This window comes from Struthio camelus, chromosome 18, assembly GCF_040807025.1.
Source record: "Struthio camelus isolate bStrCam1 chromosome 18, bStrCam1.hap1, whole genome shotgun sequence".
In the NCBI taxonomy this organism is placed as follows: domain Eukaryota; kingdom Metazoa; phylum Chordata; class Aves; order Struthioniformes; family Struthionidae; genus Struthio; species Struthio camelus.
This window is the reverse complement of record NC_090959.1, coordinates 9,198,873-9,214,288: the sequence shown is the minus strand read 5'-3', so window position 1 is coordinate 9,214,288 and position 15,416 is coordinate 9,198,873. Positions and strand designations below refer to the sequence as shown.

The following is a 15,416-nucleotide window of genomic DNA, read 5'->3' as shown; positions in this document are numbered from 1 at the left end:
AAATTAATCATTAATTTTTATTTCACACCATGCATGGGGCTGCACAGTAACAGCTTGTTACTTTGTAGAGTAGCTCATAGCAGCTGTTCCAAATCGGCAAAAGGAATAAGAAAAAATACTTATATTCCCACAAGCTCAGGGCTGTTGGTGGCCTAACCTGCCTCCTTTTTTATGTACTAGCAGATGCTTACCAGGTGATGTTTAAATCCATCACTGTTGTCCCAGTCTCAGTATTGAATTTAGAGATTTTCTGTTTATTTGCCGATGCAACAGACAAAATTGAAAGTGATCAGGAGTCTCTGAATTTGTTAGAAGTGTAGGGATTTCTTTACTGGATGGAAGAAAAGTCTTTCGCTCGAGCTAAGCATTACAAAATAATTCTTCAGAATGACATGTATGAGGCTTTGAAAAGAGACCCCATGGAGGGCCCAGATCATCATCATAGGAGACATTCAAGAAGAGATTAAGTAGCAGGGCTATCATAGGGAAATGTCCTGCATGGCACACAGGGAGACACATAAGTTGACCTGAGAAGACTTTTCTGCCTCAGCTGTTTGTAATTGAAACGATCAGCTGTGGGAGGAAAACAAGTTCTGAGAGGCAGATTGTCCATTCATTTCCCTTCCCTCCCCGCTTTTCTCTGTTGCATGCAGCATTCCTTGTGTGTACCCGGAGTGGAAATGACACATTGCCTTTCTGCCTGACAGAAGGCAATCTGGGGTATTTCTGCTATATCGAGACCTCTTGGCTTTTGGAGATTTGGTTGTGTTTTGTGCTGGATTCAAATGGAAATCTTTAAGCTCTGATTTGGAGGCATGATCTAGTATTTCTTACTTTCCATGCAAAAAGAAGTAGCAGATCAGAAGCGTATGTTTTTCCACTGCTGATATAAGTCCTTTGAGGATTCCCTGATATTTTGCTTATTTCCAAGTCATACATGGCATTTCCTGCTACTCCTTTTTCTTTTAAAATATCTTTTTCCTTATATGCTCCACAATCTGTCCTGTTCATTGCCCTCCGTTTGCTTGGCAACCACCTGACTCTGCAGTAGTGAGGACTTGACATACCTTTGCTAAAGGGGATCTGAACTTGGACTGAGATAGGTACTGGTATCCTTATCTCTGAAAAAAGCATTATTTTTGCTATTGTGCCAGCCTTCTCCATAAAAAATAACTCAGCTAATGTCTTTTCAACAGTCCTGGGCTGCCAGTGCAACTTAGTCATTGCATTTCAATCAAGATTTGCAGACTTTTCAAATCAATCCTGGAGCTTCCCTTGAACAATGCATTTCAGCTGTGACCTATTCATTTTTTCAGATATTCCTGCCTAAGGGAGACACTAATAAGAGTGCTGAGGTATATTTAGTGGTTTTCTGGTGCATCCACCTGGGAGTAGCACTAAAGCCACAAAATTTTTCTCTTGGCCTTTGGATTTCCGATAGCATCCAGTGATTCAAGAAAAAAATTTGGTTGTAGAAAACCCCCCCATAAACTACTTTGAATCACTTGGAAATATCTGGAATAAGGTTATCTACTGAATTTGACTTCAAAAACTGACTGATTGGACTCTTCAGGTGTGCTGGCATTCAGATACGTAATATAATGTGATAGCGATACAGTGTTAAAGATGGATGTTGATGCCAATATATGTATATGATATGCTTTCCATGCTTCTTTTCAGCACTACGGTAAATTGATTGCAAAATCTTGAACTGTGTTGAGCTTGTAATAGAGAGTATCTGTCAACCTTAGGAGACATTTCAAACATACCTGGTCAGATTGCACAAACCTGGATGAGTTAAATTTTCCTGCATATTTCTTGAGTAGAAACCCAGCTGTTCTAATCTCTAATTTCAGAGGTATAGCGGAGAGCATAGCAGCACTGAGGACTGAGCTCAGTTTTACTGGAAAACTACACAGGACAAGATAAATGATAATGAAACTTTAATCAAGTTTGGCTATCCACTTTTGGACTCAATTTGTGCTGAGCGGAACTGAGTATTTGGTTTAGCCTCCACTTGGGCTTAGCCGGAACTTTCTAAACACCTCTCTTCCTGCTTTGAGTTCCTTATATAAAGAAATGATTGGCTATGTAGATGAGAGAACTGTGGATATCAGTTATCTTCACTTTAGCAAGGCTTTTGATACAGTTTCTCATAGTGTGCTCCTAGCCAAACTGGGGAGGTCAGGACTGGATGGGTTAACTACAGAGTGCGTGACAAACTGGCTGGTCTGTTAGGCTCAAAGGCTAGTGGCTGACATTTCAAAGTCTAACTGGCATCCAGTTACACGTGGCCTTCTCTGGAGCAAATAGTGTTAAACATCAACAATCTGGACAATGGGACAAAAAGCACCTTTAGAAAATGTGAGGATGGTACCTAACTGGGGGAGAGCAGTTAATACACTCAAGACTGACTAGTTGGATAGTAATTCAGCAGAAAAACACCTGGGTGTCCCAGTGGACCCGTTGAACACGCGTCATCAGCATGCCCTTGCAGTGATGAAGGTCAAGCATGTAATTGGCTCCCTTAGCAAGAATATAGCCTGCAGGTCGAGGGAAGTGATTATTTGCCTCTGGTCAGCCCTCGTGAAGCTGTCTCTAGGATACTACATCCAGTTTTGGCCCCCTTGCACAAAAGAAATATTGATAAACTCAAGAAGACTACTAAGATGGTTAGTGTCTGCCATATGAGCGTCTACCACGTGAGGAGAGACTGAAGGACTTGTTTACCCTGGAGAAGAGAAGGCGAAGGGGGATGTAATTGCAGTCTTAAGCTACCTAATGGGCAGTTATAGAGAGGGCAGAGCCTGACTGTTCACAGGACACAAAGAAAGGACAAGAGGCAATGGTTACAAGTTGGAACAAGGGAAATTCCAATTGGATATAAGGAAAAAACTTCACTGTGAGAGTGGTTAGGCACTGGAACAAGTTATCCAGAGAGGCTGTGGAATCTCTTTTGTTGGAGATTTTCAAAACTCTGCTGAACAACGCCATGAGCAACCTGATCTAATTTTGAAGTTAGTCTGACTTTCAGCAGGAGATATGACCTTCAATTATCCCTTCCAAACCAAATTTTTCTGTGATTCTGTAGCAGAGTTTTGCCTTCATCTTCTGCATGCTAAGGTGAAAGTATTCAAGGGAAATTATATATAAGAAGGCAAGCACAGTAAACTCCACCACTTCTCTCCACTTCTGGAGAGTGCAGAGTTTCCACTTCTCTCTTTCCTCCATCCAGTAAAGGGATGCTTTTTTTCTGAGGCATTTGATGCTGTTCCATGCCACCCAGAAGAAATCTTGAGCAGAGGAAGCAGGAGCCTCGTCCCTGTGGGAGATAATGGGATGCTGGAGGCCTGCAGTACTCTCTAAGCACAATTTGAAAACAAAACTCAGTTGCATGTACTTGCAGAGTTACTTCAACTGTGCAAAGAAAGTATCCAAATACTGTGATTGGCTTGCTGGCCGTTTGTCCATGCAGTTACTCGACCTCTGTGTGCATTTGCGGTAACTGAATCCATGCAAATCCCCGTGCCCAACAAATGAATGAAGTGAAAATTCCATCACCCTATAGACTTTTTGATTGTCTGTAGAGTACTGTAATTGCCTTCAGATAGATGTTTTTGGCAACAGTCCAGCATATGCCTAAAAAAAGCCTTCAGAGCAAACGCTTACTAATTTTGCTCATGAATCAGATGCCACATAAATCGTAAAGTAGCTCTTAAAAAAAAACAATCCTATAGTTCTGAAGCTTCAGGGACTTGGGAGTTGCATTCAGTTATTTTCCTTTTTTAAGTCTGAGTTTCAAACTGTAAGGAGACTGCTTTACACTGAGGATCCCAAAAAACTCTGGGGATGCAGTTAGACATATAAGAAGCAGGAAGGCTAAAAGAGCGGTAATGCTCCAGTTAGATTTTGGCAGTGATTTAAGTGCTGTAAACTGGTATAGACCCATTACACTCAATGAAAAGTTTATAGCAACTGCAAATCTACCCTGGGCACTTAACACGATTACAGTCATTGGTCAGCATATCCGGGATAGGGCACTCCACAGAGCATTAGGTAGCAGATCTTGTATTACCATTAATGGGAATGGAGGATCAGTCTTTCTTCTCCTCCCTCTTTAGTTTATGTTCTATGTTTTAGCCTTAAAATGATTCTAAAAATGTTCAGAATTACTGGGAAATTGAGAATGAGCTTTTCTTAGGAGGTACCAAGCCTGACTCATCACTACAGTACTCTGGTTTTAGGAGTTTTACAAAACTGCTAGTTTCCATGGGATTCCTCTGGCATAGTTGAATAGGTTCTGCTGCTTTTGCGTTGCTCTGACAGTTACAGAGTTAGCCCCTCAGCGCACTGAAGGTGGTGGTTGTTGTTGTTACGTTAAAGACAAAATACAAATGCTACCTACAGCTTAGATGAGTCAGCTCTGATAAACATAAAGAGGCTAAAAATACTACATTCAGAGCCCACAACTGGAGGCATGGGTGCTGGTTTTGATCAGCAGCAACATTGGCCAGTACCCAAGTGGTTTATTGAACTCAGATTTCCCATATGTTTTTCTACTTTCAAATATTCCTTTTGTTCTTTTCTATGAATTTAACACATTTCTAGTATAATCCCTAATTAACCTGGCACACAAATTGGGTCCCTCTACAGCTTTGGCAGTGCTGCATTCATCAGGCCTGTAATATCCTTTTTTCTGTACCTGCTGTTTCTAATTGAGTAACATCCTACATGTCTATCTATTTTAGGCTTTTTTTTTCTGCCGTATGTGGAGCACTGCCCCTCACCAGAGAGAGGTTTTGGTTTGTGCTGCACATGAGGACCGACTTAGCACCTTTGGCTATAAACTAGAAGCATCATTCATGTATCTGCCAAGCACCAGCTCCAGTAATTTACCTTAAATTAACCTGTCAGTGGGACGTGTACTGTTCTGTGCTTGAATTCAGTGAGTCTGAATCTTCTGTCATAAGTCCTAGTGTGATTCTATTAAAGCCAATGCAATTACACCACTGAGGAAATAAAATCAGACCCAGTGAAGGAAGACAAACATATGTAATTAATTCAGGCCATGGACACTGCTTGGAGGAATAGTTTGGATGGAAGTAGCTGTTTCCTTTTATGTGCAACTCATTGCTTTCAAGGGCATCAGCTAATCTTGCTTTCCTGCTCCCTTTTGGATGTCTGGGTTGCTCATTAAAATAAGTATCTGCAGCACCTTTGTAGGTCCACCTAATCTTTCTTTCCCTTCGTGTACCGGCTAATTATGATGAACTAAAAGAAATAGTGGGAAAGTCACAGATAGGAGACCTGATTCTTCTGCAGAGTGTTTCCTCCAGAAACGTAGGTTATATTTCTCCGGAATGTATCCACCTAGAAGAGGTGTAATCATTTACAACAGTTTTTGCACTTGCTTCAAAGAGAGAGTCACCTGTGGGTGGCTGATGACTTGCAGAGGCATGTAGCTGCTTACCTTCAGGGAGGAAAAGCTAATTGCTTCTATTTTGCTTCCCTTTGCAGTGAGTTTGTATCCTGGCTCACAGAGATTGGAGAGATAAGCAAACCAGAGGAAGGGGTCAACCTGGGACAGGCGCTACTGGAAAATGGAATTATTCATCATGGTGAGTGCTCCATGCCATAAAGAGATGCCAGGTTACAGTAGAGCCCTGGAAATGAGGGTGGAAAGGTGACTGCAGGTGTTCACATGATGTTCAAATGCTTTTCTGTGCCGTACCCATCAGATCTTCAAAGTATTTAATGACTTTGGTATTAATGGGAATGAGCATATTTATGTCATCAAAAGGGGACTCACTGAGTATTCTGAAGCGTTTGTGCCTGCAGTAGCTTGATTTCCCTGCAACATCTTTGTAACCGTGCACACAGACAGGTGTACATTCATTTGCCCTTTGTGTGACTGAAAATCTTGTGATCAGTAAGTATAGCTTTCTATATGAAACATCAGCAATAAAGAGGATAGTTGAGCAGTGCTGTTTTAGAATAGGGCATAGGCCTGAACAGAGTGAGGAGCTTCAGATACCAAGTCAATCTCGCTAGAGAGGTTACTCATGATAAAGAGAAGAGATGATGGAGAATTTGTTACAGGATTTGTTATTTCCAGATCATTTTGGAAGCGTGTCTCTCTTTAAAACAGTAATCTATCATATTTATTCATCAAACTGAGCAGATGACCTTGAAGTCCTTGAAGTTTTGTGGTGGATATTTTAGAAGCATAGGATAGTGCATGCAAGGGTGTTGTGTGAGCAAAGCAGCACAAGATGCCTGTTTGAAAATCTTCTGTGCTGCTAGTATTTCCACTGAAACAGGGACTTTCTCCTGCTTTTTCTGTCCTTCAAATCTAGGCTTCTCCTGCTGTTTCCTACTATTTTCGCATTTCACAGTGCAGACAGAGCAACAGAGTTATCTGCTATTTAAACAGCAGATGCCCTAATTTCAACTTTCAGGTGAGTTTAGTTGCAAAATGCACATCAAAGCAATAAGGCTTATAGGTTTTAAGTCACCAGTGATCTACATTTCCATACAATCTCTTGGAAACTGATTTAAATATGGGAACCATTTAATTAGGCTAGTATTGCTTTAATCTCTTGGCATCACAGCTCCCTAAACTTGTCTTCCAGGTGACAATAACACTGTTAAGGAATACCGTCTGTTATCTTTGCTTAACTAAAACAGAAAAATCATTCTTGCTGCTAATATTAGCAGCTCTATACTCCTTCATGCACATATACTTCCACCTCAAAGTACCAAGACATACTCTCAAGCACATTCAGACTTTGAAGTGCCAGAAACTGGAAAGAACTTATTTACATAACAAAATAAGAGTCCCGTTTTGCAAACGCATATAGGGTGAAGCATATCATGTCACATTCATGTCAGACTTTTTATGTGTCAGCTCAAATACATTGAACTCTTCTAAGCAGTTGTCCATAACTGTGGCTTTGGAGAACTTAAACACTCTGGCCCCTATGCACAGGTGTCGCCTTTTGCACAAAAAATGCTCTTTTGCATGCACACCCTTGCTTGCCTACATCCTGAATGCGTGCACTTGCACTGTCAGTGCATAAAGCTCTTCTGAGACTTGTTATTCCATCAGGGCTCTTTACCCTGCCATAACTTCATACTCCAGCCGTGTCATCAGTGCCCTTTTTCTCCAAATACAAGTTCACAGTTCAAAGAAAGTTGTGTCCTTCCACACATCCTGAGAAAGATGCATAAGATTTGGTTTTAATGTTGCCTTTACTTAGAGCTGCTGATATCACTGCCTCCAATGACAGTTATTGCTAGATATTAGTATGTATTTCCAACTCTGCATTTAATTAAGGAAATATTCCTTTAGACTTTGGTAAATCATTAGACAAGAACAGTGTCTCATTACATGTCTCCTAATGTAGCAAGAGCATAGAACCAGTGCACCATAATGAAGCCCTTACCCCTACTCTACATTAGGCAATTTATTTTATCTTTTGTTTTTACTTGGCATGACATTGCTGGCAGGTGAAAACTGCTGATCTCTCAGCCTGCCTGAGGAGCGGGGCCAAACAAGATTGCCAACTGACAGAGTGCTGAGCTCTGTGCATTTTATCACTCCATTTCCTCTGTGTCTCCTTTAACTCTGGCTCCTTTATCTGGGACTGCTGATGTGTAAGTCCTGGTACCTGTCTCACAGACCAGAAGTGATCAGAACCTGATCTGCTATGTGCCAGACACGGAAGACCGAAAGTTACTTTCTGTAGGCCTAGTTCTCAATTGGATTTAGAAATGCAAAACCCAGAGCATGTGGACTCTCAAAGACATCAACAGCTAACACAGATTACAAATTTCACCGTAGACGAAAGGATATACACCTGATCACGCACATTTTATTTTACTGTCTGAAATTTAGGAAAATATCACAAAAAGCAAGAATCTTCATTATTATAGTCACAGACCAGGATGTCCTATGAAATGAAGATAAGTCCCCAGAATTTCTAGTCTCTGCCTTCTAAACAATTGTCCTGGCTCCTCTGCAAGGGGCAGACTACATGGTGAGCAAGTGCAACCAGTTGTTGCAAGTTAGTCAAACTCAAGCTAAGATCCATCTTAAATAGTGTAAATCCGTATTTTCTGTCAGTTCGTCAAATGCTCTGTCTACACTATAAAATACTGCATCCAAAATGTTTGAGGGCGCTCCACCGCAAAGGTCTAGCTCTTGTTTTGTTTCATTGGCAAAGGCAGGGAAGATTACAATAACTAAGCTACCCTGCCTCATCTGCTGTCTGCTTTGGCTTCTGTTCTCTAGATATCCTCCTCCTTTGTTTCTCAGCATAGTCATAAACTGGTCTCCATTAAATTAAGCTGTGGACAATGCCATTTCTACACTAGGTATTATGATGATATCTGGAACACTTTATTGCTTACTTCAAATTTGGACACTCAGTGGCACCTATCATTTAAATTACCATTTATTTTGAAACCTGAAACAGATAATTTCTACCAATTAGTAGATTATTGCCTTCGGTATGAAGGTTTCCCTCCTACATGTTCTCTTGAAATGGTTTACTTTTGAATAGAGAAAGGATAAACCTGTATATAATTGCATATGGACTTCAACCCTCTTCTGATGGTTTGGCCCATTGGATAAATCTATATGAAACTGGATATGAATTCAAGTTTCTGATTTGGGCCTATGCTCGTTTTGAAGGTGTTGCTTATCACACTGAATGCTCTTCTGTGCACTTGCCTTTAAAGCCTATCGGTATATAGCATGACCGAATAAGATTTTAGCTGCACTACTGGAGAACAGCTCCTCTGGCAAAAAAGAAGCAGTCTCTTGAAAGTACTGTTTAGTTGTTAGAAGGAACTCAGCATTAAATACAAGAAGCCTGGTAGAATACCTCTAACAGCTGCAGTTCATCCCACCACAATGCTCTGCACTTATGGAATTGCAGAGCTGTGGCAACTGTGAAAATGGCATTAGTGCTGAGATAATTGGTGTGGGATTTTGTAGGCATTTGGTTCAAAACACATTGAAAAAATTCAGAAGATCCTGATTACCTTCACTAGGGCTGCTTCCAAAGATGTAAATAAACTGAATCGGTATAAAAGGAAGAAGTGTCAGTGTTTACTGCAGATGTACTATTCAGAAAGCTGTTCATGTTGGTGGAGCCATTCAGAAATGCACATATGCATATACATGCACAACATGGGGAAATTCGAGAAGCTGAGTCCTTTCTTCAGAAATCAGCTGATCTTTAGATATAGAAATGTGTATGGCCAAGTGCATGGCCTCTGAAGGCATGCCAGGGGAGAAAAGATTGATTTTGATTACTGTACTGATGTTTTAGTTTCAGATAAGCACCAGTTTAAGAATGAGCAAGTGATGTACAGATTTCGCTATGACGATGGAACCTACAAGCCAAGAAGTGAATTGGAAGACATCATGTCCAAGGTTTGTGTTATCATTCCGAATTGGAATCTAGTAATTTGCATAATAACAGTGAAAAGAGTTTGCTCTACCTCTGAATGTCAGTGACCTGTTGTATAGGAGACGCCTACTGCTTTTTACTTCTGTTGTATTAAGCTATCCATCCTAATGCCGCAGAAGACACTCACTCTAGGGAGAGGAAGCAAAGCTTAGCAATAAATATCAATGCACTTGTGAGCACGCACAGGATTGCTGATTGCAATCCTAATATAGTAACAAAGGGTCTTAAAAGACGGCAGTTGACCATAACACAGTATGTCTGTTGAAGATCTGGTCATGATGGTTTAGGGAGATAGGAGAGATCAATATTTGACTGCAGTTCCTCATAATTATATTTGTCAAAAGAGTTCTGTTGATCCCATATCTGCCCCTGTACTGTTTAATAAATTGGACTCCTTATGCACATCAGTTCATAGATTCATTGTGAGAAAGCATGAACAGAGAAAATGTTGGAAGGGAAGAGTTTAAAGAACAGATTTTTCAATTTCTGGAGGTAGGGAAAGAGGAAAGAATGTTTGACAAAGAGGAATAAGAGCTTAGAAAAACAGTTAATTGGTACATACTTCTGGGTGGGCAGAGACATCACTGTCCAGGTTTTGCTAGCTTCAGCTAGTCAGTCTTTTTTTGAAAAGAAAAAGCTGATAATACCATGTATCTTTCCTTCTTTAGGGTGTGAGGCTTTACTGCCGACTACACTGCCTATATACTCCAGTGGTAAAGTAAGTTCATCTTCGTGATCCCCTAGTGTATAGTATCTGGCTTTGTGACATGTTACTATTGAAATCTTTCTTCTTTCTCCTTGCAACCTGTAATAAACATTTTCTTGGCTTCTACTACCCTGCTATCTCCACTGTTTGGATCTGTAGTTGTACTTCTGCTGGAGGATGCTGGAACTGGATTCTGGGAGCGTGAAAGGCTAGTTTCACGGTCTTCCTGGAGTTTGCTTCTTCTGTCAGTCCACAAGAGTGGTTAGCATGGCACAGGTTTATTTGTTTACCCTGACATTTTCTGTGCGTTAAAGTGGGTGCAATTAATAAGTGACTACTGATGCAAGGCAGATTGTGTAGTGCAACTGTAGCTGCTGTATTATTTGGGCTATGGAAAATGCGGGCAGATGCTAAAGCGATGTAGACATTTGTTAAAGTGATGCAAACAGATGCTAGCGTGATGTTAGGATTCTTTCATGCAAAGAACCCTAAACAAACAAAAACCAGTCTGAAGTGGAACAAAACCTGAAGTTATAGTTTGAAAAAACCCTGAATATTTTGGATGGAATCTTCAGAACTTGGCTCTATATAAATAAATGCTAAAGAATAGAGCTAATCTGCAGGCACTAGTTAACGGTCTTCCCAGATGCCAGGAGATGATTTTTAGATGTTATTGCCTTACTGTTACATGAGATAAATATTCCTGGCCTATGATGGAAACCAGCCTGAACCACATGCGTGTTCTGTTTAGCTACCCATGGTTGAGAATTGGGCATTTTCTCTCAGCAGCGCTTCATTTTAACATATAGAAAAACTGCTGATGAAGGAAAAACCTCGGGTGGGCATGGTTAGAGTCCCAAATTGAACAAAGCTGACCTCTTGTTGTACAACCACCGAGTTGTATAACACATGTTTCACTGAGAAAGAGATGCCTTTGTCATGCTAAAAGTAGCTATGAAGATAGATACAGTTCATCAATCATAAATCTGCCTAATTAGATCTCTGGGTTTTGTGTGTGTGTTTGGGGATTTTTTTTTTGTTTTTGGTTTTTTTGGTTTTGTTTTTTTTTTCACATGTACATTTCATCCCTAAAGACAGTAATTCACATGCAAAGTAGGAAAAATCGTAAATGAAGCTGAAAAAATGTCTCTAACCTCAGGGTATTCACAGACTAAGAGGGATGTAGACTTGTGCTTTAGGGGTTGAAGGAGAAAATAACTATCACAAGCCTGTTTTGTGGTATTTTATCAATGTGCTATTTTTGTAGTAGGAAGATTCTCCAGCTGAGATTCTATATCAGGATTAATAGGTTAATAACAGCCTGAATCTAAACTGTATGTGATCAATGAAAAATTGCAAACTCTCAGAAGTTTTAGGATCCTTCTGGATAGGCTTATATTTTCAGTATGTTCAGGCTCTTCTTCCAGCTATTGTTTTTCCTACTTGCCCTTCCTTCCATCTCCCTGCGAGAGAACTGGCGCTCACACTTTCATCCTAGGCTCTCATCCCTTCATGTCTTCTCATCATGTCTTTTTGCCTTTGGCAAGCCTAATGTGTTTCAGGAGCCAGCTTTTAGGTGATTGTCTGTTGTGCAAAGCCTATTACTTTCTACTGTGTTTTTGGACCACTACTTTAGTTGGCATCTTCAGATTGCTGATCCCTGCAATCATACGAGCAAGGCTGATAAAACCTACTTTTCATGGTGCAACTTCCCTTCCAAAATAGCAGGAAAACTGCTTTGAATACCTGGTGTATGTGCCAGTAGGATTTGGAAGAATCATAAAGTACACAAGTTGCTTATTTTGTTTACATCCTTGGAACAAAACCTTGCTTGGTTCTCTTCCCTGGAAACTTGGGAGTTTCCATGTAGCAGTTGCCTTTAAAATTTTCCTTAAATAAACTCTGACATGTATGTACTTTGAGGAAAAGAGGATGTATACCACCACCACCAGCAACAAAGCATGCTACTTTGGAGAATGATACGTAAAAAGTAAAATGCATAGAGTAGTGTTAGATGTAGAGAAGGTTCTGAATATGTGTCTCAGCTACTTCAGGTGAAAGTTGTGAGGGTGGGAGAACTTTCTCCCCACATACATGTGTGATAGACAGTACTTCAGTATGTAAGGTCTAGAGCCTGTGAAGAACATCATTTTCCATTAATCTGTGTGAGGCAGTGAGGTTCTATGGGAAGTTCAAGGATTCCTACATCCATATTTGACTATTCACCAGCAGTTCATGAACCTGAATAACACTCGATGGTTGCTGCTCCACTCTTGTTAGGAACAGATTGAAATGCAGGGGAAAAGTCAGTGAATTAATGTTAAAATGTTCGTTCTGACAAGCATTTAAATACAAGCAGTGACAGACTGGGCCTTGGACCAAGATCCTAATGCCAGTGAAATATTAGCTTATTCAAAGCTTTAACTGTATGTCAGCATCCCTATTAAAATGCTGGGAGTTGCTTCTCAGAATCTGGAAACCCTTATTCATTAGTACTCAACATTTTAATGCTTTCTTTTATTGTTCTGACATTTCAAAAACACATTTTCTCATGATAAGAGTGTGCGAGGGAAAAACTGCACAGAGAACGCCCACAGTTTTGTGCTGGGCTTAGCACATTACTGGAAGACAAGCCAGAAAATGTGTGTAAGCACTATGAGGAAAGCTTTTGTTCTGAGGATACATATCTCTGGAAGTGCTGTCCTGATTTTTTTCAAGTTTTGGAAGTCCTGCTTCCCTTTCTAATTTCTCACACCCTGAGTTATGCAAACACACAGTCATTTCTGCTGCACTTATTTACAAAAGCCAGTCACAACATATTTGTATCTGTAGAAGCTCAGTAAAAGGAAAACATGGGTAGGATGAATTTTAGATGGTGGTTTGATTTTAGATTTTTAGAGAAAAGGGAAGAGGTTGATGTGGCAGAACCAAAGACTAAAGTCTTCTCTTGAGCTGCAAAATAGATACATCTAGACTATAAAACAGTTACAGGGGTTGTAAAAGTGTCCCTCCACAGTCGTGCCAGTGGACCTCAAGCTTGAAATAGAAGGACCACGTCCAGGGGTGAGAGAGGAATTAATTCTTCGTGGCCGATTCAGCGTTTGGCCTCTCGACTGAGACCCTCAACAAGAGGGAGCCAATTAATGCAGAGTAATCGTAGTAATGGCTTTTGTGATGTGGAACTAGGAATTGGATCAAGACCTCCCAACTTTCTTCACACGGGCCAGTGAACAGCCTTTAAATGGAGAGAACTTTTCATACACTTATGAGCTAGATTAAACCTGGAGGTGAAAGGTATTCAAGCCAATGTCTTCAGCCACATGATCCTCTTACTTTAAAGAATTTTGATACAAACATATTTTATAAGAGACTAAAAGTGTCAACTATCTTCATGGTCCAGAAGAGGAATGGAAGAAACCTGCAAAAGGCAGCAAGTTACAACAAGGTTTCTTTTCCTGTTTTCAGAAACAGTGGTGCTCTCAACACGGGCTGAGTGAGAGATAGTGTAAGTTGTGTTACAAGATCTAAATGCTAACATGTCTCCCTTTTAATTTACAAAGGCTGAAATTGTCTTATGACACGAAAGAAAATTGCACTGTTTGTGTCTGGCTACTCTGTGATATTCTCCTCAAGGAAATAAAATACGAACAGGTGCAGAGAATCGGGACAGTATTTCATGGCAGTATAGGCTAAAAGGTGCTTAATTTAGTGAGGGTGACAAAAAGAGGGCAAAGAGGCAATATGTAAGGTTACTGTCTGTGTATATGTTGAGGGGTAAACATTAGAGAATTATTTAAGCTAATGACTGTGGCTGGCTGCGAGCCAGCATATGTAGACCGGATTTGAGCGCATGAACGCAACCTGCAGATGACTTTCAGCCAGAAGAATGAGGTTTCCAAAAGGACTCGTGGTGGCAGTAAACTAAACTGAGTTCAAGAAGCTCAACACAATTGTGAAAAGAACGTGCCATATTCCTAGTGATCTTCTGCTCGTTGAAGATAGCTTGAAACAATATCTAGAGAAATTTGAGATGATACTGGTCTCCATTGATCTGGAATATCTTTCTAATTCAAGTTGTTAGAAAAGTTTAAAAACAGTCCTTTCTTCTAGAGAAATAGAACATCTGCTTCCTGTTCTTTTATTTATTTATACCTGTGAGTCTCAGGTTTTTTCCATCTATAATTGTTCTTTTATGCTCAGCTTCACAGTAGTAGGTCGTAAGAGTATAGCTAGGTTTAGAATTTAAAAGAAATCTTTACCTGTTTGTACTGATGTTCCCTGAATTATCTTTCTTAGAGACCGTGACTACCATCTAAAGACCTACAAATCAGTAATCCCTGCCTGTAAGCTAGTGGATTGGCTCATTGCACAGGTAAGCAAATTTTAAGATGCAGCAGTCCTTGACAGATAGCTCGATTTTTAGTTCAATTTAAAAGTAAATAAAACATATTTAGTTAGTGCAACATAAGTAAATGTATTCAGATTCTTCAAACTTGGACTCATGTTTTCTGTTACTGTTCATTTGGTGAAGACTCAGGATTTGGCAGCATAAAAAGGAAAATCCTGCATTAGCCCTAGACTGAGGAACTGGATGTCCTCAGAGATCTTTTCCATTCCTATTTCTTGTGATTTTGTGAGGACACTCAAAGCAATGTTCAGTTCACTGAACACTGGTACAATTCACTGGTACAATTTCACTGAAGAATTAACTTAGAGTTTTATACCTAATTTGCACTCTTGTCTCCTGAAATTGAAGTTGCCTCATATTTACCTTGTATTTCCTGAGAAGAAAATGTAGCTTGGGGAATTTAAAATCCAGCTTTGATAGTCTAAAGCAATCCAGCATTCTGTTTTCATCTTAAATGACGGTCTGATTTGCAATCACATGAACCCCATGTGTACTGCCAGACTGGCATAAAAGGAGGCTAGTGTGAATGAGAATCAGGCCCTGGCAGCCAGGAATGTTGTCTTTCAGAAATGTTTCCTGCAATTGCATTTGACATCTTGCTACGTTAATAAGATAGATAAGATTTAAGGTACTCTGTGCTAAACAGCTGAATGAGACTGGAGTAGTCAATTGCTTTCCTCTTAAGGGTATAGAGGAGGACAAACATATTGGCACAGAGATTTTCATATCAGTTACCCGTGGTTTAATAGGGTCCTATTAATGGAAACCTGAGATAAAAAAGAGTCTGCATTGGCCAAAGAGGAGAGATGTAATCAGACTAATC

The 15,416-nt window shown here is 40.1% G+C and overlaps 1 protein-coding gene across 4 annotated transcripts in view; it reads left to right on the top strand.

Moving 5' to 3' along the window:
- PREX1 (phosphatidylinositol-3,4,5-trisphosphate dependent Rac exchange factor 1) overlaps nucleotides 1–15,416 on the top strand; it is a 185,002-nt gene that overhangs the window by 120,063 nt on the left and 49,523 nt on the right. For all 4 annotated transcript variants that reach the window (XM_068912114.1, XM_068912111.1, XM_068912112.1 and 1 more), the window contains exons 11-14: nucleotides 5,518–5,618; nucleotides 9,339–9,442; nucleotides 10,148–10,197; nucleotides 14,482–14,557. In XM_068912114.1, the coding sequence (XP_068768215.1) occupies nucleotides 5,518–5,618; nucleotides 9,339–9,442; nucleotides 10,148–10,197; nucleotides 14,482–14,557 (331 nt within the window). The remainder of the gene's footprint in view (nucleotides 1–5,517; nucleotides 5,619–9,338; nucleotides 9,443–10,147; nucleotides 10,198–14,481; nucleotides 14,558–15,416) is intronic.